This window comes from Equus quagga, chromosome 10 (assembly GCF_021613505.1).
Source record: "Equus quagga isolate Etosha38 chromosome 10, UCLA_HA_Equagga_1.0, whole genome shotgun sequence".
Taxonomy (NCBI): domain Eukaryota; kingdom Metazoa; phylum Chordata; class Mammalia; order Perissodactyla; family Equidae; genus Equus; species Equus quagga.
The window spans coordinates 107,768,382-107,794,177 of record NC_060276.1 but is presented as its reverse complement, the minus strand read 5'-3'; the positions used below and the strand labels follow the sequence as shown (position 1 = coordinate 107,794,177).

Below are 25,796 nucleotides of genomic sequence, written 5' to 3'. Positions count from 1 at the left end.
TGTTTTACATGTCTTAGATGCTTACACGTATACTTAAGTATACAGCTTGATGAATTTTTACTAGGATGGATAAAAAGATTGCCTGAAATATGTAAGAAAATATTAAAATTTCTCTTACTGCAGTTCAGCTGATTAAAAAAATTGATCAGTAGCTCATTTATATATAATTTTAATTCTAATTCTCTGTTACAAGCAAAAGCTACAATGTTGATATTATAAAGGCATTAATTTGGGTGACTGTGATCCTATAAATGAGATTCAAGATGATTAGAGTTGAAAAAAGACTCACAAATACAATATCTACTTGTCAAATATAGTAGAAAATTTAGAAAGAATCATTTCAAGAGAGAGATATCAGAAGTCATTAATGGAAATCAGATAAGATAGGAAGACTATGAGAAAGAAATTTCTTGAAGGATTTCTTTATAGGGAATCCAATAAAGTAAACAACCAAGCTGGGGAAATATCTTTTCCAATCTGACTGTTCTGACTGTTCCAACCAAGCTGGGGAAATATCTTTTCCAATCTGAAGAGCCCAGGCCAAAAAGACTGCTTTTCTCAATAATTAAGAGGGCCAAGACTAGTTGTGCCCAGAGAGCCTGGGAAAGGAATGACCTGGCACCGAAAAGCCAGGCTTATTCTATATAAAGACACGTCAGGTTAGGTCCTGGGACTCACCTGAGTATCTGTAATTTACCCACTTATGTGTAATACCTGACACTCCTCTCCCTAAGTATGTGGCCAGGAGTGATCATCTGAGTGACTCATAAAAAAAGGAGATTAGGAAAAGAGTGGGGCCAGGCTGAGGTCACAGGGAAGCAGCCTGATGAGGAAATACCCTCTGAGGTCCACAGGTGGGAGACGGAAGGTACCAGCTGTGTGCATAAGAATAAGGTCCTGTCTGGGTTGCCTTCTTGCTTATAGTCTCCCAACCCAATCTCTGGCGTGATGACTCCCAAATCTACATCTACAGTTCTCTCCTGATCACCAGGCTTATTTCTCCAACTGCCTACTGGATGCCTTCACTTGGTCCTGCAAGTACCTCAAAATCCAACTAGTCTAAGACGGAACCTGTGACTTTCCTCCCCAAATATCTTTCTCCCCCAGTGTTCCCTAGTTAGGAAATGATACTGCCATCCACCCAGCTGCTTAAGCCACTTGCCTAAGGCATCATCTTCAAGTCCTCCCTCTCCTTTATCCCTCACATACTATCAAACTTGATTCTACCTTCAAAATATTTCCCAAAACCATCCATGACAATAGTTAGAAGCTGTTAGAGAGAAAAACTACTTCTCTCATCTTGATGTTTCCTGCCATATAAAAGGGAGTCTAAACAGACACTCTCTGGACACTCTTGGCCTCTGGACATAATTCGTCACTCCTGGAACTCCCTGCCCCCTTATTCACGCTCTCCTGGGAGAGTGAAATGACTTCTCTGATAGGTGAATTTGGGAAAGATAAACTGGGTGTGCTCGACTCAGCTCTTCTCCTAACTCTTCTTTGAATTGGCCTTCTCTGTTCTTCCCCAGGGGGCAGGCCCTTCTACCTCACATGGGTCTGCCCTAGTCTAGTGTTGCTGAGAACTGGGTGGGTGAGTCTGTCTAATTCTAGGGATCACCTGGCAGGCCCATTTGGCTCTCACATTAATCTATATCCTCAATAACAACATTGCAATATAACACAGGTAGAGAAAGATGCATAAATCATAAGTATACACTTGGAGAATTTTCACAAAGTGAAATAAGACCTACATAAACAGAGAAATATACCACGTTCATGGATTGGAAAGGGGTCAATTCTCCCCTAAAGTATCGATGGAGTCAATGCAATCCCAATCAAAATTCCAGGAAATATTTTGGGGGGGGGGAGAAGAATTGACAATCTAGTTCTAAAATTTACATGAAAATACAAGGGACCAAGAAGAGCCCAAGAAATCTTGAAGACGATGACTTATACTGCCAGATATCAAGACTGACTATAAAGCTACAGTAATTAAGGAACTATAGAATGGGCACAAAAACAAATAGACAAACAGAACAGAGAGTCCATAAATGGACGCACACATACACAGCCACTTAAATTATGACAAAGGTGATATGGCTATGCAGTACAGAAAGGATGATCTTTTCGATAAACAGTGTTGAGTCAACTGGATATCCATACTGAAAAAAATGAACAAAAATAATACTTTGATTCTCCATCCACTGACTCATCTTACTCATTAACTGATTCAGAACCTAGAGTGTGTGGGGGGGTGGTATTTAGCAGGAGAGCCAATATAATTTTCTGTTAACTTCTCTCCTGAATTTTAGTTACCCTGTGTTCTGTAACCCACTCTTCTCACTGTAGCTTGGAATACTTTCTCTAAACCACCTATCTGATCACGTCACTCTCTTGCTGAAAATAGCACCCCATTGCCCTTGAGATCAATTCCAAACTCCTTAACAAGTCTCACCAGGCCCTTCCGGATCCAGGCCCTGCTTCTTTATTCTCATCTTTCCCCACTTCCTGTGAGCCTTGACACATGCTCTGTGCTATTTCTTTTTCCCTTCAAGACATTTATACATGTTGCTGTTTCCATCTTGATAACTCTATGCTCCTTTGCTTGATGAATATCTACTGGATCCATGGTATGGTTCTCAGCCTAAACACTACTTCCTCTAGGCCTAAAAACATCACTTCCTATAGGTCTAAACATCACTTCCTATAGGAAGAGATTACACGTGCACATGAACACACACTCTCCAGCCTTCCTTACAACTCACTACTTCCTGCCATGCCCAAGGGCTCCTGTGGCACAGTGCTGTGTTCTCAGCCTGATCACGGTATTCCTCACACTGTGTTATTATTGCTTGTTTACTTTTCTGCAGCTCCCTGAGGGCAGTGACCTGGTCTCGTTTACCACTACTATCCCCAGTGCTGAGCATATAGTGAGTACTCAATAAATACTGGCTGAAATGAGTTACATTTACAATTTCACAGTATTTTCAGCTAAATAACATTTTTTTAAGTCCTATGAGTTAGGATAAGTATAAAAAATATTCTCATTTTACAGATGGCCAATTTGCGGCTAAGTGACTTCATCAAGGTCAATCAGCTAAACAATGACGCCATGCCCTTCTAATCTTATGATATGTAACTTGGTTCATCTTTAGCTACACTGTATTTTCCCTTATTTTGATATAACACATACTTACCTCTGGGCTTAGCTTAAATGGTACATTCTTTCCCAAGGTTCTTTTTTCCCTTTAAACTTTTATCAAGGGAAATTTCCAACATATACAAAAATAGAGTATAGTGTCCTGAACCCCCATTACACACCACCCAGTTTCAACAATTACCAATTCATGACCAATGTTGTTTCCTCTGTAACCGACTCACTCTTCCATCTTCCAAATCACTGGAAGTAAAATCTCAGACATTAAATCATTTCATCTGTAAATATTTCAGTTAAATAGTGCATTAAACAAGTCATTCACAGGTGTATCCATTCGCTAGTGTTAAAAAGACTCAGAAATGGGGTCCTTCCTTAAAGCTCAGTAAGGGAAGCAATACTACTCACTATTTCTTTATTTTGATGGGGAAGTGTTATATAGTATCTCTCCTGGTATATATCATCAGCATTCAACCACCCTCAGGAAGGTGATATGAAGCACAGGTATAATAAACACAAAATTTTCTACTGACTCAGAAAAGTGGATCTCAAAACATTCACAAACTTGAATGGAAAGAATAATATAATGCTTGCAGCTGTTAATAATTATCATATTTCTTTTTCCCTTCCTCCAAGTCATCAAACTAGCCATGTCAGAAAGCCAACTGCCCCAGCCTGAATGGAAGACCTACTTGGGCCTTACCTAACACATGCTGTCACATCAGATCCAATTTGTGCTTCTGCAAAATCAAAACAGCCAGCTCAATTCTCAAAGGAAACTGCCTTCCTTAAATATAAATCTTGGACACAAAACCATCTCAAACATGATGAGAACCAGGTTATGCACTAATAAAACATTATCACACTCATCAGCTCTATGCCAGGTTGTGCAATAACATAATGGATTCATAAATCTACACAACTCTCCATGGCGCCAACAACAGGGGGTAAAGATAGTTTTGAATCCTCTTAGATGCTGTAAAAATTGTCTGCAGTGAGCAAAGCAAGCTAGGAAGTTTACATTTTCCCCAGAGGTTTCACAATGAGAACAGGGTTAAGGGAGCTGCCAGCATATGGTTTCATTCTGCAAACAAATCACAAATCAAGATGCACACACACGCGCGGACATCTATATATTACTCTGATGAAGTTAACATTTCATGTTACCAAGACCAATGCAATAAATCTTCTGTTTCACAAAGCTGCAGTGAACCATACAACCACTACATTTTCAACTATATAACTCTTATATTATCCCACCAGTACCTTCATTTTATAGAGGTCTGTAATCTCTAAAGTGCTATGCTAATACAATTTTAATATTATCCTTTCAACTATACTTATTGAACATCTACTATGTGGCACACACTGTTCTAAGCACATAGCATACATCAGTGAACAAAATAAATAATAAACATAATAAAAAATAAATATTGTATTAGAAGGGGGTATACTCTATGGAAAACAACAAACGCAGTGCAAGTAAGCACAATGGGCCAAGGGGGCAGATTTCAGAAGGAGTGGGCCAGAGCAGGCCTTGCTGAAAAGGTGGGGTCTGAGCAAAGCTTGAGGGAGGAGAGACAGGCAGCCAGGTGGGCAGGTGGAAGCAGAGTGTCTAGGCAGAGGAAACCACAGTGGCAAAGGACCCAAGTGGGAGCACGCATGGCATGTTTAAGGAAGAGCAAGGGGGCCAAGATGGAGCAAGTGAGGGGAGAGCAGAGAGGGAGGAAGTCCGAGCTACAGTAATGGGGGTCAGGTCACCTTGGCTCGTGGGCCCCGGGGAAGACTTTCACTGCGGTTCTCCAGGGAACCTCTAGAGGGGTGTGAGCAAGGAGTAGCATGAGCTGACTTAGGATTTCAAAGTGTTGCCCCAGCTTCACTATTGAGACTAGACTATAGGAGGAAGGGGAGAAGCAGGAAGCCCTATTAGGAGACCACTGCAGTGATGGTGAGAGAACAGGGGAGCAGTGGAGGTGATGAGCCCTGCTGGATGCTAGACATACTTAGAAGGCAGAGCTGATGGGGTTGCCTGGCAGATCTGACATGGGATGTGAGAAAGAGGAGTCAGGGACAACCTCAGGGCTTTTGTCCTGAGCGATGGGAGGGGGAAATGGTAATGCCTTTAACTGATATGGGGAAGGCTGTGGGGAGACTGGTTTGAGGGGGATGATGACAAGTTCAGGTTTGGAACAGCTGATAAGAATTTAAGATCTTCAAGTGGAGATGTTCAAGTTGGCAGTTGGACATGTGACTCTGTGGTTCAGAGGAGAAGTGAGCTTAGGTACAAATGGGAGTATTACATTTGATGCTGATATTGGCATTAATAATAACCCAATTTATTATCAGCAGTTAAAACAAATATTAATAGCAATAAAAAAGTTACACACAATGTCCTTCTACACAGAGAAGAATAAGACTAAGAATCATAAAATAAAAGGCATTAACTGTTTGCCAGGTGAGTCAATGGTCATGTTCATTTCAACCACTTGAATAAAATGAAGAAAAACTACATCCATTGTTCCTTTCCAAGATGAGGACTTGCTCTTTTGTAAATAATTATGGGAATCTGAAAGTGACCATGTGAAACAGCTCACAAGCTGGGATACTAACTAGAAAGTTTTCAGATCTTGAGAAATATCACATATTGATTACTGAGAGAAACAGTGCTGGCTCAGAGAAGCTTCAACAAGAGAAGAGTTTAAATGAAGCAGTCTTTCATTCCTAAGCATCTGCCCTTTCTGCCTTATACATCTCTAAGGGTATTAAGTGTCCAAAAAGTTTCGTTTTCAGGTTCTGTTTCTAAGGCATGATGACACAGGGCAAAGTTGCTGGGGGTGGGGGGGGGGGGAGGGGAAGGAGGTGGGTGGAAGTTCTACAGCTGTGGAAGATGATGCAACTTTTAAAAATTTATCTCACCGAGAAATGAAAAACATTTAAAAGCCACTGGTAAACCTGCATTAGAGATGTTGCCAATGCTCCCTCCCCCAAGTCTGCTGGCACAAATGTCAAAGCAAAAAATCCAGCACTAAATCAAATTAACAAACATTCCTTAAGCACAGCACGAGTGTAGCTTATTACAATCTGGAAAATTCCACAGTATTTATCAAATCCTAAGCAAAGCTATGATGCTTAGAAGTGTACCACAGTAGACGTCATTGACAGCCACAAGTGCCATGGCTCTGGGTGTGTTGCTATGGCAACCGCGCACTCAGCAGCAACACATTGTCTGTCTCTTGCCAACCCAGAACCAGAGGCAGAAGAAAACAGCCAGCCTCCTGATGGTAACAACCCAGGGAGTCACAGTATGGGCCATCTCCATCACTCCCACACGGCAGTCTGAAATCATTCCCGCCTAACTCCCAGAGAAAAAATGCACTGTCCCTTTCCTTCTGCAGAACCAGTCAACATGCCCAAGCACAAAGTACTAGAGAAATGGACAAGGAGAAGAGAGAGATTGGTGGGTGCTTGAAAAGTGTCAAGGTCAAATGTTTAGCTGGGTCCAGACATGAGGGGCTTTTCTGGGGGAGAAAATGGAGAAGTGCCAGTCTATTTGAAAAATCATCCTGAGAAGCATTCCACAGAGAAGAGATCAGTAAGAAAAGCAGCAGCAAACTAGAACATGAGCCTTTCGAGGAAAGATGTTTCCACACAGAGGGCGAGCTGCAAATGTGAGAGGCAAAGAGCCGGCACGTGAGGACACCGAAACCCTGAAAGAGGCATAGGCAGCCTCCGACGCCAAACCCTGCATTGTCCTTTTGGATACTCCACATCATGTTGAAATAAAAGAGAAACTGTCCGACATACCTTTTCCACTGGTAGAAAGTCATTTTCAACTTCAATTGACCTTGGTCTTAGTTTTATAGGCTTGTCTTTGAAAATATCTCCAAAGCCCACTCCCTTAACTTTCTTCGGCTGGATTGCTGCAGTTGCCACTGTCCCGTTGGTACCTTCGGATTTGGTACTGCTCGAGTCACCCCCATCACTCTCGGAGCCTGTGGTTTCCCTTAAACCTGCCAGGAGGGGGGACGGGGAGAGAAAGAGCTCAGAAATCAGCCATAGTGGTGAAACACCTCACAACCAGCCGGGAACCACCCCTAAAAGTGTCACTGAGTACAGGGTAACTTGCGCTGGGGTTTTGCATTTAGTGTGTTGAATATGTTGTGTTTGGGTGGCGCTGAGTTTTGTTTGATCTCCCCACCCCCAGCCTTTAAGAAGTGAATCAAAACTTTTCAGAAAATCTAATTTCAAGGCAGACCTCTTTGTAAATGTGACATTTCACCTCTCTTCAGCTGGACTCTGGTTCTGATCCAAATTTGTTTTGCTGGCAGGTTGTGCAATAACAACCCTCGCCACCCCCTCCTCGCCTCCCCGCCCAGTCAGTACCACATACTGTACCTCCAATCTCTATGACTCATGTCAATTAGCAATTAGCAACGAAAGTAACATTTCCTAAAGGGAAACTGTAAAGCTAAAAGCCATTTAAACAAATTAGCAATTAAAGAAACCACACAAAATTATGACTGCCAAAGAATTAAATCTCTTTGGATGGCTTTACAAGGAATAAATGCACACAGACCTGTTTCTCTAGGAAAGCATTAAACCAAACTTGACATTGAGACACTTTCACTGGCAAGATGACGGTGTTTGTTAAAGAGAGAAAGGAAGCTGCCCTTCCAGAAGCTAGAGTCCCCCAAGTCTGTGGTTCTTCTTCCCTCCATCAACACTGTTCTTTTCCCAGAGCTAAATTCCTTTCCAAAGAAGAACCTTGAGGACACGACACCCTTCCTTTGACCTATTGTGGCTGTGTTGGAAGTCACAAAATAGTTACCAGCAAGACAACATGAACACTTACCTCCCCAGATTCTTTTTTCCCCAGGCTCTGCCCACAATCATGTTCCTAAAAGGAAGAGCCTATTTGTTTCTAGTTAATTTCTGGGTGTACATTCTTCCTTTGACAGTCAGTACATCAGTTACGCCATCAAAAGGCAGGATTCAAAGGATATCCTATGGACTACTTAAGCCTGCCATTAAACCTGTCTCTAAAAGCCTGTAGACGTGTTAGGTAGCTCTGGAACATTTACTATATATTTCCTGATGACTACAATGACCTTGGGATGAAAGTACGCCATCAGATTTGGTTCTCTATTTGCCAATTGTGCGTTATCTTCCTATAGGTAAGGTGGCCTCCTGGTATATAAGAATGATACACCAAATAATTGCTCACATAAAGTGTCATAAAATGTCGAAGTCATTCAAATAAAGACGTTTCAGTGCAGGAAGAAACTGTTAACTGAAAACAGACAAAATATAGAAAGGTCATTATAAATTGCTAACAAGTATCAAAATCAAATCCTTAAAACAATGGCTGTGTTTGTTGTTGCTGCTGTTTTCAATAAAATGGTATTTATAAGCCAAAAAGGAGCGGGAGGGAGGGAGGGAGGAAGATCCCTGGTGTACGTTTTAATTAACTAAAGAACAGTATTTGTGAGCAAGAACAGAGGGCAGAACAATGAGAAGCAGCCCACAGCAAGGGGCTTGGCTGCAGTTTACAGGACTGGATTTGAGCGCGCAAACATGGCGAACCCCCGGAGATTAGCTATCCATTCGTGTATTTATTTGTTCATTGTTTCTGGAAATATCCCTGCTGGAGATACAATTTTGGAGTCTAAATATTGTGTCATTTCCCCTTTAACATGTTCTCATTTTGCCGTATGTATTCTTTCTATGTGATAAATGGCTTGTACATTCATTTCTGGCTTGGAAAAAACCATTTGAGGGTGGAATAAAGAAATGGTTAGTGGAAAGAAACCATCACTTCCCTCCTCCATACCACCACCACCGCCACCACCACCACCAGCAGAAGGCAGCAGGGCGAATGGGTTGGGGCAAGTCTGTTCCAGTTCTTCAAAGAGAGAAATTTGAAGGATTCTTTTATAATTCCTCATTAGCTAGAACCATAATACTTTCAAACACTGGAATCCTCATTTCACTGAGCTTCTGGGTTCAGGGATTTGCTGCCTTCAGGCTCATCTTAACAACTTTATATTAATCACTGTACGTTACACAGAGAGAGGTTGCACAGTCATTCATCACACAAGCATGGGCTGGGAAGGAAACACACGGCAGATTTTTCTTCCAGAAATTCTGGCAGCCTGCTTCCATCACTTTTAAGTATGTAAATTAAATATCTGAATATCTGGGTTGGTGAAATAAACTCCAAATCTAGCTCCTTCCCTTTGGAGGGAAAGAAAGGTGACTTTTCATGTTCATGTGTGTTTGATGCTGCATCTTTTTAGCTACTGGTACCCATCACACACACTATACTATAAAATGTCCCAGGTCATGTTCAGGATGCCAGGTGACACTTGAAGGTAGTGCAACCCAGAGTGTGATCCGCAGATCATGAAGGTACACAGAGACAAGTGCAGAAAGTGCATTTGAAAATGCTTATAGCAGTGTGCACTGGTGCAACTTTCAGATGTGTAGCCTGTGGACTCATCTTGGTGAACAGGGTATAGAGCAATCTCGGTCTGGAAACGCCCATGGTGAGGCACAGGTGGCGCACTGCATGCAGAGTAAAGTCATGCACAGCAGGATCAGGTATCTGCCCACAGAGGAATGGAAATAAAAATAAACTTCACCACAGATAGTTGAGAAGCATGGTTCTGGTGCTCACATCTGAGCCTTCTCTTTCATCCCGTCTGTATACATATCTATGTATGCACGTGTGGACATGCACAGTAAGGTGGATGTTTTTCCTTCAAGGTGAAAAAAGAACAAAGCCTCCTCAAATTTGCTTTGGCCAGTAAGGTAACTGTCCACTTATGTGTAATGTACCTTAATATTCCAGCACTGATCAATTCAGATCCGTGGGCCATTGGTATTTAGTTTTAATTAACACTCACATGTATAGTGCTTACTGTGTGGCAGGAACTGTTCTAAGGGCTTCACAAGATTCATTCATTAATCTCATTCATTTCCTTCCCCTCAACTTTTGGCAGCTTTATTTTAAAACACAAAAGGCTACACATTGATCCTGCCAAAAGAAGTCTGCCGTGTGGTGATTGGCTGAATGAGCAAAGCAAAACACCACTTCTGGCATGGACTTTCATGCCAAATTCTTATTTCTTTGAACTGTGCAATGAAGAAATGGTTTATTGGTTTCCAATGCCCCACTCAGAAAAAGCAATAACCACGAGAGGTTGACATCTCCATGGGAAACCATCTTACACCGCCCCAGAGGCCCAGAGATACTGGTACAAATACATATGCCATGACAAATCTCCTAATCCCTTCTCTGCACGCATGGTTCATGCACGCGTGTCACACACATGAGAGAGGCACAAAGCAAACAAGAAAGCGCCAGGGGCTGGTGATGAGGATGCTCCTGTAGCACACACCAAGGAGACGGCACTTATCTTAGGCAAATAAGTCCATGTCCTTGGATCAGAAATTCACACAGACACTTGGCAGAAGCATGAGCAGCTCAGGAAAGTGCAGCTGCATCAAAAAACACAAGACCCAGCGCTTATCTTTACAATCGCCTCCTGCTGTTAAGGTCACTCACTGTAATAGCGTCTGTGGCCCTCCGTCTTTCCTGGTGCAGCTCGGTACAGAATTGTCCCTTCAAAGGTAGTCTTTCCTGACAGTGAATGAGAGAAGAGAAGGGGAGAGAAAAACAAGAGAAGGGGAAAGGGGAGCAAATGATGGCAAAAGAAGGAAGAGGAAGAGTCTTTAACTGAACTTGCCTTCAATGAATCCACTGCAAGAGCTTCATCCGCAAAATTAATTAGAGACCGTTAGGCAGAATTTAAGAATGTTACAGAATGAGCCCAAAGTCCCCATGCAACCAAGACGGCAATGAGCACCCAGAATCAGGGCTTGCCTCTGTACATGGCTGGCGTGTAGATTACACCCAATTTAAACCTAGAAGCCATTTCAACATTAAAACTCAAGAATTGGAAAACCTCAACCAGAAGGAATCAAATTATTCAGATTCCTTAATTAACTCAATGGTACAGCACAATCTTCTCTTTGGAGAATATGACAAGTATAATACAGACTTAGGCCCATCACCCCTTATCTTCTACCCCTGGAGCCCCGTATGATACAAACTAACATCTATGACCCCAAGATTCCAAAGAAGGCACAGAATTCTCTTTAAAAGATTTTATCATCCTCAGTACCTTTACGTAAGAAAATGTATTAATATACTAGAGGTGGGTTTTCACCAATGAGGTTTAAAACCAATAGTAGCATCCAAGTCAATGTAAGGGGTTTTCTGCTGAGCACTGAGGACACCAGAAAGCCCTATTATTTCTTGAAACATCTTAATTGAGGTTTTGCCATATCAGTCATGAGATTGTACTTAAGCATGAGGACATAGGACTCACCCAGTGTCAAATGTCAAATTCTCTCTTTTTTTGTTGTTACAAATAGAGGTTATCAATAGCATAAGACTGGCCACATGGCTAAAGCCCAAATCTCTCTGGAACCATGAATAAGTACATAGAATACACACACACTGCCCTGGTTTGAGTGTACACACACACACAGACAGACAGACACACACATGCATGCCCTACAGACAGAGAGTACAACCAACAGGTAAAATGGTTTGCTAAAGGCAAACTCAATTAATACATGCATTATTCTAAATGACTCAAGAAATAAGTTCTATTATGGCTCATGAGCTAAATATCAAACTGGAAGCCAGTCATATAGTTTTATAAGTCTGAGGGATGAAAAGGCAGTCTACATTTACAGAGAGTGAAAGTCAGAGAGGAGAGAACAACTCCTCTCACTTCTTAGAAACATTCCATAGGAAAATGGGAAACCCCAATAGGAACCATAGTGTCAGCTTTTGGGTCATGTCACTCCTAATACATGAAGGGACTGTGAATGATCAGACCAGCAACTTAAATGGAATCAGGTATTTCCAACTTCCATGTCCTACAAGCATGGTGGTACATCCTTGTTTTGAAATCTGCCCTTTTTGACAGATGTGCTCCATCCAATTTAAGTAAAAATTTAGACATTCAAATCACTGGCTATATAAGAATAGCCCAAAGAAACAATAAAGTGTTTCAAATGTTCTTGTTAGACTTGCAGCTCTTGAGGACTTTGATGACAAAAGCAAAGTAACAGTGGCTAGTTTTCATTTGGGCAAATTTTTATTCTGCTTAACTTCAGTCATTAAGGCAACATTACTCCTAAGGAACACAGCTGTTTTGTGAGCTGAGCCCTCCAAAACCGAACAGCAGCGGTCCTTTCAGTGTTAGAAAAAGCAAGTGTAAGGAAAAGAAATCCACATTTCAATAAAGTTCCTCCAAGTACAACAGAACCTTCCCGTGTTCTTCCCCAGGACCAAGTCAGAATTGCTGAGGTAGACCATGGCCCTGATGTCTCTGAATGGCCAAGCATTTCTGGAAGGTCCCCTGTGCATTGGCAGCAAGGCAGTTGGAGGTGGAGCCTGGGCAGGGGGTGAGTGAGGACACACACATTCTATCTAAAGAGCAAAAGAGACGGGCAATTGGCAAGTTCACAAATCTGAGTACTGCTTATTTTACTGGGGGAAATACTCCACTGTCACTGTTAAATATTAGTACTTGAAGGCAGCAAACACTGTAAAAGGGAAGAATTTTAAAATTTCAATTCAAAATCAGATGCTTATGCTAGCACCGAATTTTGCCTGAAACTGTTTCATCTATTTGCTAATTGCTCTTCACTGCTAACAGAACACCATACACAAAACAAGCATCATCTAATATCAAAAAGAAAAAAATAGTGACGCCACAGAGTGGGAGATTGTCAGCCTGGCTTTAGTTTCTACAGGTGAGGGGCACTGAGCAATCCATATTCTTATAGCTACTGAAACGCACTATTTCTATTTCACGGGAGTGGTTTGCCCTAAGTTTTAAAAGGCCATCTCTATCTTTGTCTTAGCTTGACAGGTCACTAAAGCATCAGAACCTAAAATTCAAAAATAAAGAATTAGGAAAGTAAGAAAGTCAGTTCAAACTGAAATCTCACGGTTATTAATGGTTATAAAAAGAAAATGCAAACTTACTCCTTCTGAAAATTATGGGAAATAACTGAAAATGTTTCTGTAGCTAAATGACATTTTAAAAGAAAAAAACTGACAGCCATACCTCTTAGTTTTACAATTATTTTAGAATGTAAGAAATTAATATTGAAAAGATGTTAGAAACAGAAAAGACACATTTATATCTCAAATGTGAAGCAAAATATGTATGAAATCAAAATTGGACAATAGTCATATCTAGATTTCTTTGCCTCTAAGTCCAAATAAATCTTACAGATTCAGGATATTCTCTGATTATAATTTGAAACAATAATATCATATCAATATAATTTGAATTAGTTTTATTTCATATTACTTAGTCAATACTGGCATGTGCAAAATTGTAACTGAAAAGGTAATTAATTAACTATGATCTGTGATAATGAGAAGAAATAAGCTAAACCGTACTCAGACTTGAAATTTGTCAGATGCTCTGGGAAAGGGTGAACCACAGGCCATAATGGCGGCAGTACCAAAGCGCATGGGGAACGCCTGCGTGTAATCGTTGCCTTGTCACTCATAAGCCAGGCCACGCCCAGGACTTAATTTCCTTGAGCTTTAGTGTTCTCATCTGACATCAGCCTAGATGATCTCTAAATTCCTTTCCAGTCCTAACATAAGATTCTTCTGCCTGCACTATTATTGCAACCACTTGGATGTTCTGTTTTTTAAAAACCTAATTTACTCAATATTTTTTTCACTATGGATCTGTTACATGGGACATTTCATTCCTTTAAACAAATTCCTTGTTGGCACTATTTTGTAAGCCATAAGGAGTGAACAGATCTGGGTGATAATCATCAGCGGCTACTAACATTCAAAAACAAAGACAGCCAGACATTATGAGGCTCTGGGTAGTCCATACATCACCACCTATGAAGCAATTTTGCAAAAAAATTATATATATATAGTAAACCTGAATTTAATCACTAAGCACCTAGATCTAATTATCAATTTAAAGGAATACAGAGTAAATGACATAGCAGAGATGAAACCAGCAAAAGCAGGCGGTGGGACGCTAACGGACAAAGGACCTCAGTTTCTTCAGCAAGAATTGCAAGGAAAAAAGGAGACATGGAGGAGGAATCTATAGATTCAAAGAGAATTGAAACATAACAAATCACAATGTATATACCTTCTTTAGATGCAGATTCAAACTAACAAATTGTATTAAAAACAGACTGTTAGGGGAAAGTGAACATTGACTATATGTTTAATTACACTGAGAAGTTGCCATTGCTTTTTTTCGGTGTGATAACAGTATTTTAAAATACCCTTTTATTGGTACATATGGAAATATTAATGGATGAAATTATGTGATATCTGGGGTTTGCTTCAAAATAATATGGGGGAGGGTTGTGTAGTGGTGTAATTACAATGAGTTGGTTGTAGGTTGGTAATTGCCGAAGCTGGGTGATAGGTACGCAGGGGTTCATTATACTATTCTCTCAACTTGTGCATATGTTAGAAATTTTCTATAATAAATAGTTTACAAAAATCTTTTTGAAAAAGCACCTTTAAGGTTTCATAAGGTCAATGACAGGTAAAGATGTTTTCAAATTTAAATATGCAGCAAAAAGTCTCTGTTACTACATAACAATAAATGTTCTTATCTGAGATAAAATGTTTAAATCAACATATTAACCAATACAATTGCTGTAGCTCTTTCCTTATGGATTAGATTACCCTGAATCAAGATCTCAAGTTTAGAGATTTTCACAACCAACCACCATATATAAAAACACATCAGGGTAAAAGAAAAGTAAGTTCAAGTAATTTGCACCTGCCATTCAAGGATAAAATGCCTCCTCAGAGTAAGAAAGGACTCAGCAAGCATTTATTGAACATCTACTATGTGTTAAGCTGTCTAGGCACACTTCCTCATAAACATAATGCAACGTTTCTTCTATTGCATTCATCTACTGGTAGACAAAATTCAACTGAATAACTATCCTCAAATACTTTTCGGAAGTAGAATTGTGAAGAGGACTAATACCAAATAAGTATGTGCACATATAGGTGTGTGTATGTTTGTATAGCATAGAGATATACAAGGATACATTGTACACAAAGTTTTCTTTATATGTACCAGGATACAGATTTATCTGTCTTTAAAAACCTCACCCTAAGGTCTGGTAGCATTTAAATTAAGACAGTTTTTATATGATGTCACTAGGATCTCTAAAAATTACCAAAATGGCACAAACATTAGGAGTTTTAACTTACTGCCAGAGCCATGTATTAATTAAACAATCTCTGTAAAAAGTAACTGTAATTTATGACGAGTATTAAGTGGGCTGGTCTAACAAAGACCTTGATTAAGTACAGTTCAGCTCACGGCAGAGTAAAAAGCTAGATGTCTTTTGTGCATTAACTGCATTTGTCTATCTCAGTTTTATGTAAAAGTAAATATGCATTTCCTATGGTTATACAAGATGCTGTCCCTGGAGGAAACTGGGTGAAGGGTACATGGGACCTCCCTGTAGAGTTTTTCTTTTGGTTTTTTTGCAACTTCTTGTGAATTTATAGTTACTTCAAAATTTTTTTAAATTTTAAAAAAATTTTTTAGCACATCGAAACTACTAACACCATTCTCTGGGGGCAGGGGATAAGCAGAGTCATTCTAAAACCAAAGGTTCCACTTAGACAAATCCTACCAGCCTACATAATTTCTGCATGTGATGTGATCTAACTATATACATTCTGCCACCAAAGTGTAAACGGCTACTGAAAAGCCTATCAGAACACTGAGAGATACTATTTCTCTTTCTTGCAGGGGATTATTTTAATTTGGCAAGCCACAGGGACATTATTATCACATCTGCTTTACTACCCTTTAGAAGCTCTTTGTGACCACCATTGTCTCACATCCCCATGGGACTGGTCTCTCTGCCTTTGTACCCCACTGTTCCTCAGACACTCAGCTAACAGAGCACTGGGGGCACTTTCCGAAACTTCTGCAGATTTGTGCACCCGCTGTCTGCAAACGTGAGCCGATGAAGGGAGGGATCCTATCTGATTTGTGTCCATATATCTTCAGTGCCTTGTACAGCGTCTTCGTAACAACAAAGGTTGTTACGAAGTCAACAAGGGTTGAAAGAATGTAGAATAGAAGAAAAGGAAGGATGGATGGATAGATGGATATGGATAGACAGATGGAGAGATGGAGAGATGGGCCCTCTTCTCCTTAAGGAACACATACAGGAAGATTACAAAAACCATGTAGTTCTTTCAGAAGCATCCATCCTTGTTAGGAAACCATACCTTTCCAGGGACCTCAAAAATCTCTCAACAAGGGACAAGATTCTGTCGTAACTAAACACGGCTGCTGAAACTATTGGGCTCTCCTAGTCCTGAAATGGAAAGCTTTTAATTGAAAGAATGTTGGGGAAGGCAGTCTCTACAAGAGAAACAGCCCCTTCCAAGCACAAGAAGGAAGGCAAAATGATTGGAGACATGATTCCACTCAGCCTCCTAATCTGCCCCAGGAATTCCAGCACCATGTGCTTTGAGCTGGGGGTCAGGCAGGGTCGAATGTTCATATTATCAACTTGGAGCTAGAAGAGACAGTTTATTTCAATAGTTCCAAAAGTACAAGAGGCATTACTTCTCTGACCTTCCAGCTCTAAGAGCATAGCTAACATGGCAGGATACCAAGGGGTCAAGGTTCTCCCAAAGAGGTTGTCCAACACCTCCCCAGATCTCCTTTTCTGCGTCTGTAAAGAAATCCCAAAGTAATTTCCAAATGCAGAGATAATGCTTCAGTGAGCACAGTACCAATCGGTGTGCAAGCAGCCTCAACATACTAACTAGTTAAGTCCCAAGAGTTTATCATGATTAACAATGAGAGCGACCTTTTACGGAGGGCTTTCTATGGGTGAGGTGGTTTGTATACATTATTGCTATTGGAGCTCATAATGCACTTCCCCATGGAAATAACGGTATAATGACCCCATTTGGTCCTCCCTCCAAGAAAGCCCATTTAATCCACAAATCCTGAGGTATAGTATTGTTATTATAGGACCAAATTACCAGGTACAATACTATTCCAGTGTACAAAAGGAGACACCAGGGCAGTTAGAATTCTAATGTGCAGTTTGGGAGCTAGAGCAACTCCCACTATCATGGGGTCGAGGACACTTTCTGCCCTCCCAGCCATACTCGTTAGCTCATACTCCTACTGTTAGCAGAGAATTCCTCCCCTTCAAGCCAGAGAAGGCAGCAGGAGCGCCAAGATGCTTCGTTTGGTTCAAAGTCACCTTCCATCCTTCCTACCATAGACCCTAGGATGGAATGGAGTTCAGGGGTTGGGGAGTCCCAGGCTTTGGCAGTAGAGGGAAACGGTATAGCTGAAGCCACTGAACCAACCAGCCAGCACTACTGTTTCTATGTATGACGGCTGTATGAGCCAGAGCTGCTCAGACACCAAATGAAGGAGGTCTCCTGAGCACTTCTCCAAAAATGGCTTTACCTCCAAATGGGGAATTTGTCCAATCACGCTACAGGTTAAATAAAAGAGATACAACTAATTTGAGAACACCACTCAAGTCAGATTTTTCCAAATGGAAAAGAAAGATGTTTAAGAATTATTTTGACAGGACTGAGCTGACCTCCTCTTGTTAGAAAGGAAAGTCTGCAACCCCAGGTAGTGCCACACCACTATGACACAGTCTAGCCTCTTACGACATTCACGCCCATGACCTTGGCTCAACACGGCACAAAAGATACACAGACACCCATGTAGGAAGTTGGGTTAGCGACTGGGAGGACAAAGCTTCCCGGTCCTGACCTTTTGCTCCGTGAGCTGGAAAGGGCAGCAGGGAAGCTGGAGGGAGGAGAGCTTCAGGCCCTGGAGAAAGAAAGACCTGGAGTTCGTTCTCACCATCACAGAAGGATATGCATGCTCACCCAAGGTGGGGCTGGATTCTCAGCTGTCTTGTCATACTTTTAAGGGAACTGGCATGCACTTGTCCTGAACACAGCACTTCTCATCACCAATGATTTGTGTGTGTGTGTGTGTGTGCCATTTTCTCCAAGTTCTTCAAGGGACACTGAGAAGTACTAACAATCTCATTTGGTTCATTTTTAAAATAATTATCAACTTGCAATGAGTGACACTTCAGAAGTATATAGAGGCACAGCAACATGGACCACCCATGGAGGAATATTACCATGGCATGAAGGCTGAAGGTCACCTACCCAGAGACATACAGAGTGTGCATCTGCACACACGTAAAGATATGCAGGTTACACCTTTACAGTGAGAAACCTACTAAACCGCAGTGGGTTAAGGCAGCATAACCAAGAAAACACACATGAGCTTCTGTCACAGCCACTCAGCATAGGCTACAGAACAGAGTGGAGGCTGGAGCAGTGCTTCCCAGTGCCCCCATCCCTTTCCTGCCTTTCCTGTGGTGGGGGGGACTTCCTTACTTGACTTGGAGAGCTGCTCATCCTGGGAAATGCCGAGGTCATCCGACTCCCCCGACAGCTCCTTGATGAAGTTGGAAGGAAACATCCCAGTCTTGCCATTGAGAACGCCTTCCCACCATCCTTCTTCTACCTGCACAGATGCAAACAGAAGAACAGAGAGGTAGGGATCAGGTTAGACACGGTGGTTCCCAGTTTTCTCTCCCATCCGTATGGTGCAGAGTGCAGAGTCCACACAGGGAGAGCTGAAGGACCCAAAGCTTACAAGTTGACAGGGAGTCTTGGGATTCAGACTCAGGAAGAGGGGCTTAACCTGGGGGCCACAAATGTAAATGGAAAAGAATTAACACTTTATTTCACAAACCTCAAACTGAAATTTGGCATTTCCCTTGATTAGGAATGTAGGTAACACACAACAGTAATAGGAGGACCTGTGACTCCTCACCAAACAGATCACAGATATGTTCACACCACATCATAGATGCTGTGGGTATCTCAAGATATTGTTGGCTCTCTTCGCTACGTTGAAGTGGGGGTAGTTATCACACCTGCTGGGAGACCTTGTTATTTAATGTATTAATAAGGAGCTACTTACTACTTATAATAAGAAATGACACACAGATTACTGTATCAAAATTTGCTTTTAAAATAGCTTGGTAACTACTTTAATATAAATGGTTCCCTTTGTAATCTTACGTGTTTTATTTTATACATTTAAAACTATTATGTAAAAACTGAGAGTGGCTTCTCCAGACTACCAACACTAACCAGACAGCCAAACAAAGACAGTTAATCCCCGGGCTGAGAACACAATCAGAAGGTAGAAGTCAGACAGAGAAAGACAAATACTGTATGATTTCACTCTGATGTGGAAGATAAACACACACACAGATACAGAGAACAGATTGGTGGTTACCAGAGGGGGGAGGGGTGGGGGAAGGACGAAAGGGGTAAAGGGGCACACGTGTGGCGACGCGTGGAAACTAGACTACTGGTGGTGAACATGATGCAGTCTACAAAGAAGCTGAAATATAATGATGTACACCTGAAATTCACATAATGTTATAAACCAAGGTGACCACAATAATTTTTTTAAAATTAAAAGTTTGTTTTAAAATTTTAAAAAAGAAGGCAGGAGGACTCCACGCAGTTTCTGAAGGGCTCTAGATTCCCCTGAGATGAACTGAAATGGGTTGAAGGGAGGTAGGGAGGCAGTCATGTGGGTGGGGGAGTGACCACTGGATCCGGGGGATGGGTGAGAATGGACAAGTATGGATTTGAGACCCTTTGACGTATGAGCTGGTCTTGAGCGACCAATAAGCTGGGATGAGTAGAGAAGGGTAAAAAAGATCATTCCAAAATTTTGTGATGGAGCCAGTAATAGAACATCAGAAGTCAAAATAGCAAGCTGGCTTCTTGGAGGAGAATAACGGCATTTCGAGAACAGCAAGCATTAAGTTACCAGTACGGTGTGGCATAAATGAAAGAGACCTAGAACCTTTGGAATTTCTTTTTTACCATGTGAATGTATTACTTACTCAAATCAATAAATACAATTTAAAAGCTAAAATGATTAAAACAAAAAAGAAAAAGAATATTAGAGTCAAAGGCCCAATTTAAATCCTGTCCTGAAACTTATCAGCTGTACGACCTTATTCAAATTTCCTACCAAACCAAACCCCAGTTTTCTGTACAATGGGGATAATTAATACACTCAATCAGTGTTAGAGACAGATGTATTATGATTCTACACGAGGGGCTAGGGACACAGAACTTGTTCTTTTTTTTTCCCCTCAAGAAATTGACAATTTACCAAGGTAGAAAGGGCGCATGGTTTAAAGAGGGGAGAGGGCGGCTGTGACTAAAAACTAGCACTGCACAGTAAACAGATGAGAAAATGTCAGGACTCAGCACAAACCAGACTTGTTACACAAAGTTGAGCTCACTGAGATCTGGGATGCTAAAGGAAGCCTTCAAGAAAAAAGAAATCAAAAGTAAGGTTGACCTTGAAGAGTAGAAATGACAGATGTAAGTAGAGGAAGGTGTGTGTGTGTGAGACATTCCGGAAAGGGGGAGGCTGATAGACCCCGTGGACAATGAGAATGGTGTTTAGAGCATTTATTAGGGAACTCATGGGATACAGACTTGCAGAGTGGCGATTATATCTCATGACCACAGAATCTTCAGGAAAGAACCCAGACAACAGCATCCAGACAATTGTCCCAATGACTACTCAACACCAAACTGTGGCGTTTAACAGCATTTCAGTGGAAATCATTCCATGTTTCTATGCCAACTCAACTGATATGTATTATTCTTTCAAGGAGCTTCTTACAGGATTAGGATGGTTAGGAAGATTCGCCATGAGCCTGAATATAAATAGTCACAGGATTTGCAGTGTTGAGTCCTTTGTGCTTGTCCTGAATAAGGAACCATAAAATGACCTTCTTTTTCCTGGGAAGCACAAGGCAGGAGGGAAAAACCAAGGACACAGACCACAAATGAGCAGTCCCTGGCATAATCCCCGCCAGTGAAGGGCAGCTGAGCCAATTCCATTTGATTCAGCTTGACAGTATCTAAAACGTTGCCGTTCCCAGTAATAAGCAGTTCCAGCTCAAGATCCCTGAAGGCAGCGCTCCTGATGTGTGGGATCAGCGGGCTGCCTGCTGGGAAAACAGGGGTCTCTTCACCTCGCCACACCCCCAGATGCCTGTATCACTGTCACAGCACAGTGTGAGAGGAGTAGCCAACAGGGAAACGGCAGAGCTCTATCATTAGCCACGCAGTGAGTGGAGGGGCAGTGAATAAAACCACTGCTCATCGCCTGGGGGGCACACTTCCCATTACGGGCGCCATGGTTGGGGTGGGGGTCTGGCCCCAGTACCAATGAGAGCTATTCAGTACTATTTCTTCCTAGAGCCTGCTGCTTTGGTTGTGAGATTCAGGCTGGAGATATGAGAAAAATGATCCTCAGCCCCACAATATCCTTCTTCAGCGATATTCTAGTGCAACTTCCTGCACAAAGATGAGGACACTGAAGCCCAGAGTGACTACATTCATTCATTCATTCAAAGAGTAAAACATAGTACCTCACACACTGAATGAATGAATGGCAGGGAAATCATTCGGGGAAATCCTCCACAGGGACCTCTGGAGCCTGATTCCCCCACAACAAGATTTTTCCTTCCCGTGAAGAGCAAAAGGGACCAAAAGGCACTGACCACATTGGCTACTGTTCTTAATTAGGGCCCACCATGTGGAAGTCTGTGTGCCCCTCCCAATCCTCCCAATTCTACTAATATTTAATGAGCACCTATCCTACACTGCCTGAGCACCTTGGGACAGGTTAATTGGTGAACAAAACAAATAAAGACCCTGTCGTTGAGAAGCTTCTGCAACAAAAGAAGAACAGACAGAGCCTGTACACCCCTGTTTCGAAGTAAGCTTGCTTACATTTACATTTCTGTATTTCAAAGAGAGAAAGAAATGCATCCCTTTGCAACAAAGTGGGGATTATGAATGTTACCAAGAGCTTACGATTTCTGCCCCAAGGAAAGTAAAGCAGAGGCCCACCTTCTCTCCCTCTAACACACACTCATCAACAGTCTCCTGCAGGCCTTGGCTCCAGGCTGAGAACAAACCCCCTCTGTGTCTGTCTGTGACCCACCCAGCCAGCTCTGGAGCCCATGGCTGCATCCCAAGAGAGAACCCCACCTTTGACCCAGAACTGGGAGCAGGGTGGCTTATACCTGGGAGCGTTAGAAAAAGACAGACACAGTAAAACCACTTAAACAGTCTGTGTCTGTGCGCCCTGCACTTCCCATGTCTTCATAATCATCAGCATCTAAATGGGTTCGGGGCCCAAGGAGACAATTTCTAGCTCTTAGCCCTATTGGCAGCTGGGGAAGCAGCTGCCTGAGTGAATTTCAACACCTCTACCTCCGCCCAACTCACAAACATTATCTACATTTGTAAGGCACTGAAAAGGATGCCTGTGATGGTACTGTCTGGGGTACCTAGCTATTCAGAATTCTTCCTACTTATCATCATCTAAGTTTTACCTGCCAACTATATTGAGAAGGAGAGCAACAAATTTACCAGGTTTAAAGTCTACCTCGGGGTGCAAACAGCAAGACAGAAAATCCATTTAAGGGTTGTTATAGCTTTTTACATCCAATTAACCCTTTGTCACCCAAACCTCAGTCAGAAGCACGCTGGAGGAGTGGGTGTGAGGGAAGAACAGGGGAGGAAGAGGCACACAGGCAAATGAAGTCAGCTTCATTGTTCCAAGAGCTGTTTTACCATTCTTTCCAGAAAGGAAAATGGACAAGTCAAGCTTTAAGGAAAGGTCCACCCCTTAACATTACTAAAATTTTCCTCAAAATTTATTCACATTTGGTAGGTTGTATGTTTCCAGGAATTTATCCATTTCTTCCAGGTTGTTCAATTTGTTGGGGTACAATTGTTCATAGTAGTCTCTTCTGATCCTCTGTATTTTTGCGGTATCAGTTGTAAACTTCCCTTTTTCATTTCTGATTTTATTTGAGTCCTCTCTCTCTCTTTTCTTGGCGAGTCTAGCCAAAGATTTATCTATTTAGTTTGTCTTTTAAAAAAACCAGCTCTTAGTTTTATTCACCTTTTCATTTATTTCTGCTCCGATCTTTGTTATTTCCTTCCTTCTACTAACTTTGGGCTATGTTTGTTCTCCTTTTTCTAGTTCTTTGGGGGCATTATGCTAGGTGAAATATGTCAGACAAAGACAAAAACTGTATGATCTCACTTATATGTGGAATCTAAAAGAAAAAATCCAAACTCACAGACACAAAGAACAGATTGGCAGTTGCCAGAGGTAGGGGGTGGGGTGGCCAAATAGGTGAAGGCGGTCAAAAAGTACAAATTTCTGGTATAAGACAAATAAATCCCAGGGATCTAATGTACAGCACGGTGACTACAGTTAACAATACTGTATTGCATATTTGAAAGTCGCTAAAAGAGTAGATCTTAAAAGTTCTCATCACGAGGAAAAAAATTTGTTATTGTGTGTAGTAACGGATATTAACTAAAATTGTGGTAATCATTCCACAATACAGTCATGCATTGCTTAATGGGGGGGATAAGTTCTGAGAAATGCATCATTGGGCTATTTCATCATTGTGTGTACTTACACAAACATAGATGGTAGAGGCCTACTACACACCTAGGCTATACGGTACTAATCTTATAGGACTACCATCGTATGTGTAGTCCATCAATGGCTGAAACGTCGTTATGTGGCACGTGACCGTACACACACGTATCAAATCATTATGTTGTACACCTAAAACAAATACAATGTTACGTCAATTATAGTTCAATAAAAAATTTACTCAGAAATAATTAAATGACAATTTCAATACTGGCCTTTCTCCTACCTGTGAGGGGTAGGGGATGTATTTTGAAAATGTTTAAAACACTAGACAAGTGTAACACAGTTTTTTAAAGTTTTTTCTAATTGAGGTATAATTCTTATAAACACACAGACCTTAACAGTATGAGTCAATCAGTTTTCACAAACACATGCACCCCTGTAACCTGCACCTTTATCAACGTACAAAGCATTTCTATCACTTCAGAAAATCGTGCCCCTTGCCAGTCAATCCACCTCCAAGCAATCACCAATCTGATTTCTATGACCTATGACTGATTTTGCCTTTTCTAGAACTCCACGTAAATGTGCTAAAACATACTTTTACTTTGGAATATTGCTGAAAAAATACAAATTGTTTCTAGAAAACATCTTTTCTATTAGTGAAATTAGTAAAAAAATATATATATATTTTTAAGGGAACCATTTCCTGAAGGTATAAACACCTACATTATTTTCCATTTTAGTTGCTTTAAATAACCATCCCTGTTGATTTTGGGACATGGAAAGCTGGTAGTGCCAAACATAAACAAGTGTTATCTAGGTCCTAAATGCGTGGGCCAATATTTTCCCCCAGTTCTGGTGCAGTTCATTGTCTGATTACCTCTGGCAGGGCCAGAACATTCCATACACCCAGGAAGTTGATTTTTATTCTCTCTCTTCGTTCTTCTGAGAATAAGCCTATTGCCTATTCCACATAAGAGGAGCCCCTCAAAAGAGAAATCTGTAAGGTAATTCAAAGGGAAATGATTTAAGAAAATATATGCAATTTCGATTTAAGATGTAAGCAAACTCTGCCCAATGAGACAGAGCAACAGCCATGATTTTTCTCACAGTAGGATAGGTTTCTGGCTGGGCTTTTGCAGACCTCCTTCCGCAATGCTAGATAGTCCTGTCCTTCAATACAGCTAAAAGCTAGTCTACAGCTTCGCAAATGACTCTATGCTAAGGCCTTACTATCATTTCAACTTGAAAATCGGAGCAAACAGTAAATCAAGCCAGCAAAATAACCTTTCTGATGAACCGAGATCCTGAAGTTTTGTCCTGTCACTATTCCCAGGTGAGAAAATCGTCTACAGGGATGTGTTAATCCTAGAAAACCCATATGTAAGAAACCTTTAAATAGGGTATCCCTTTGAAAGTTCAGTGTAGGCAGCACTATAACTTTTATCTCAACTGCGTTTGATTGCATCTGCCAGCTCCTGCTTCCTGTACCCCACAGCTGCCCTCGAAGGCTCACAGGTCATCCTCGACTTTAGAGCAAGGCTGCACTAACATCCTGTCCTCCTTCCTCCAGACCAACGCGGCGCCTTACACAGTACAACCTGTGCTTGCTGAATCAATCCAAATACTTCTCACCTGCCACATGCCCCGTTGAAATGTCACCTATTCTAGGAAGCATCTTCTTCCCCCTCACTGAGTACATTTGTTTTTAAATTCCTCTCTCATCTGTCAACACCATCATTTGCTACCCTAATAACATGTTGGGTCATTAGTTACCTTCTTAGCTGTGTATATCTTACCCTCCCTGAATATACCGACCATGTTTCAAGGCGGAGATTCTGTTCAATAAATCTTTGAATCTCTCTAAACACACTTTCACAGAGTAAGTACTCAAATATTTGATAAATCTCATAGCTACGCAAATCTACTAGAAATATATCTAAACTTGCAAATATGTTACTTTTATACAGTTGTAGCTTGTTTTGTATGCTGATGATTCT

General features: G+C 41.3%; 1 protein-coding gene across 2 annotated transcripts in view; it reads right to left on the bottom strand.

Annotated features, from left to right (window-relative positions):
- The window catches only part of SH3KBP1 (SH3 domain containing kinase binding protein 1), a 313,922-nt gene that overhangs the window by 122,893 nt on the left and 165,233 nt on the right, over positions 1-25,796 (bottom strand). For both annotated transcript variants that reach the window (XM_046673657.1, XM_046673658.1), the window contains 2 exons: positions 18,672-18,801; positions 6,959-7,164 (listed from right to left, as the gene is read on the bottom strand). In XM_046673657.1, coding sequence (XP_046529613.1) covers positions 6,959-7,164; positions 18,672-18,801 — 336 coding nt within the window. The remainder of the gene's footprint in view (positions 1-6,958; positions 7,165-18,671; positions 18,802-25,796) is intronic.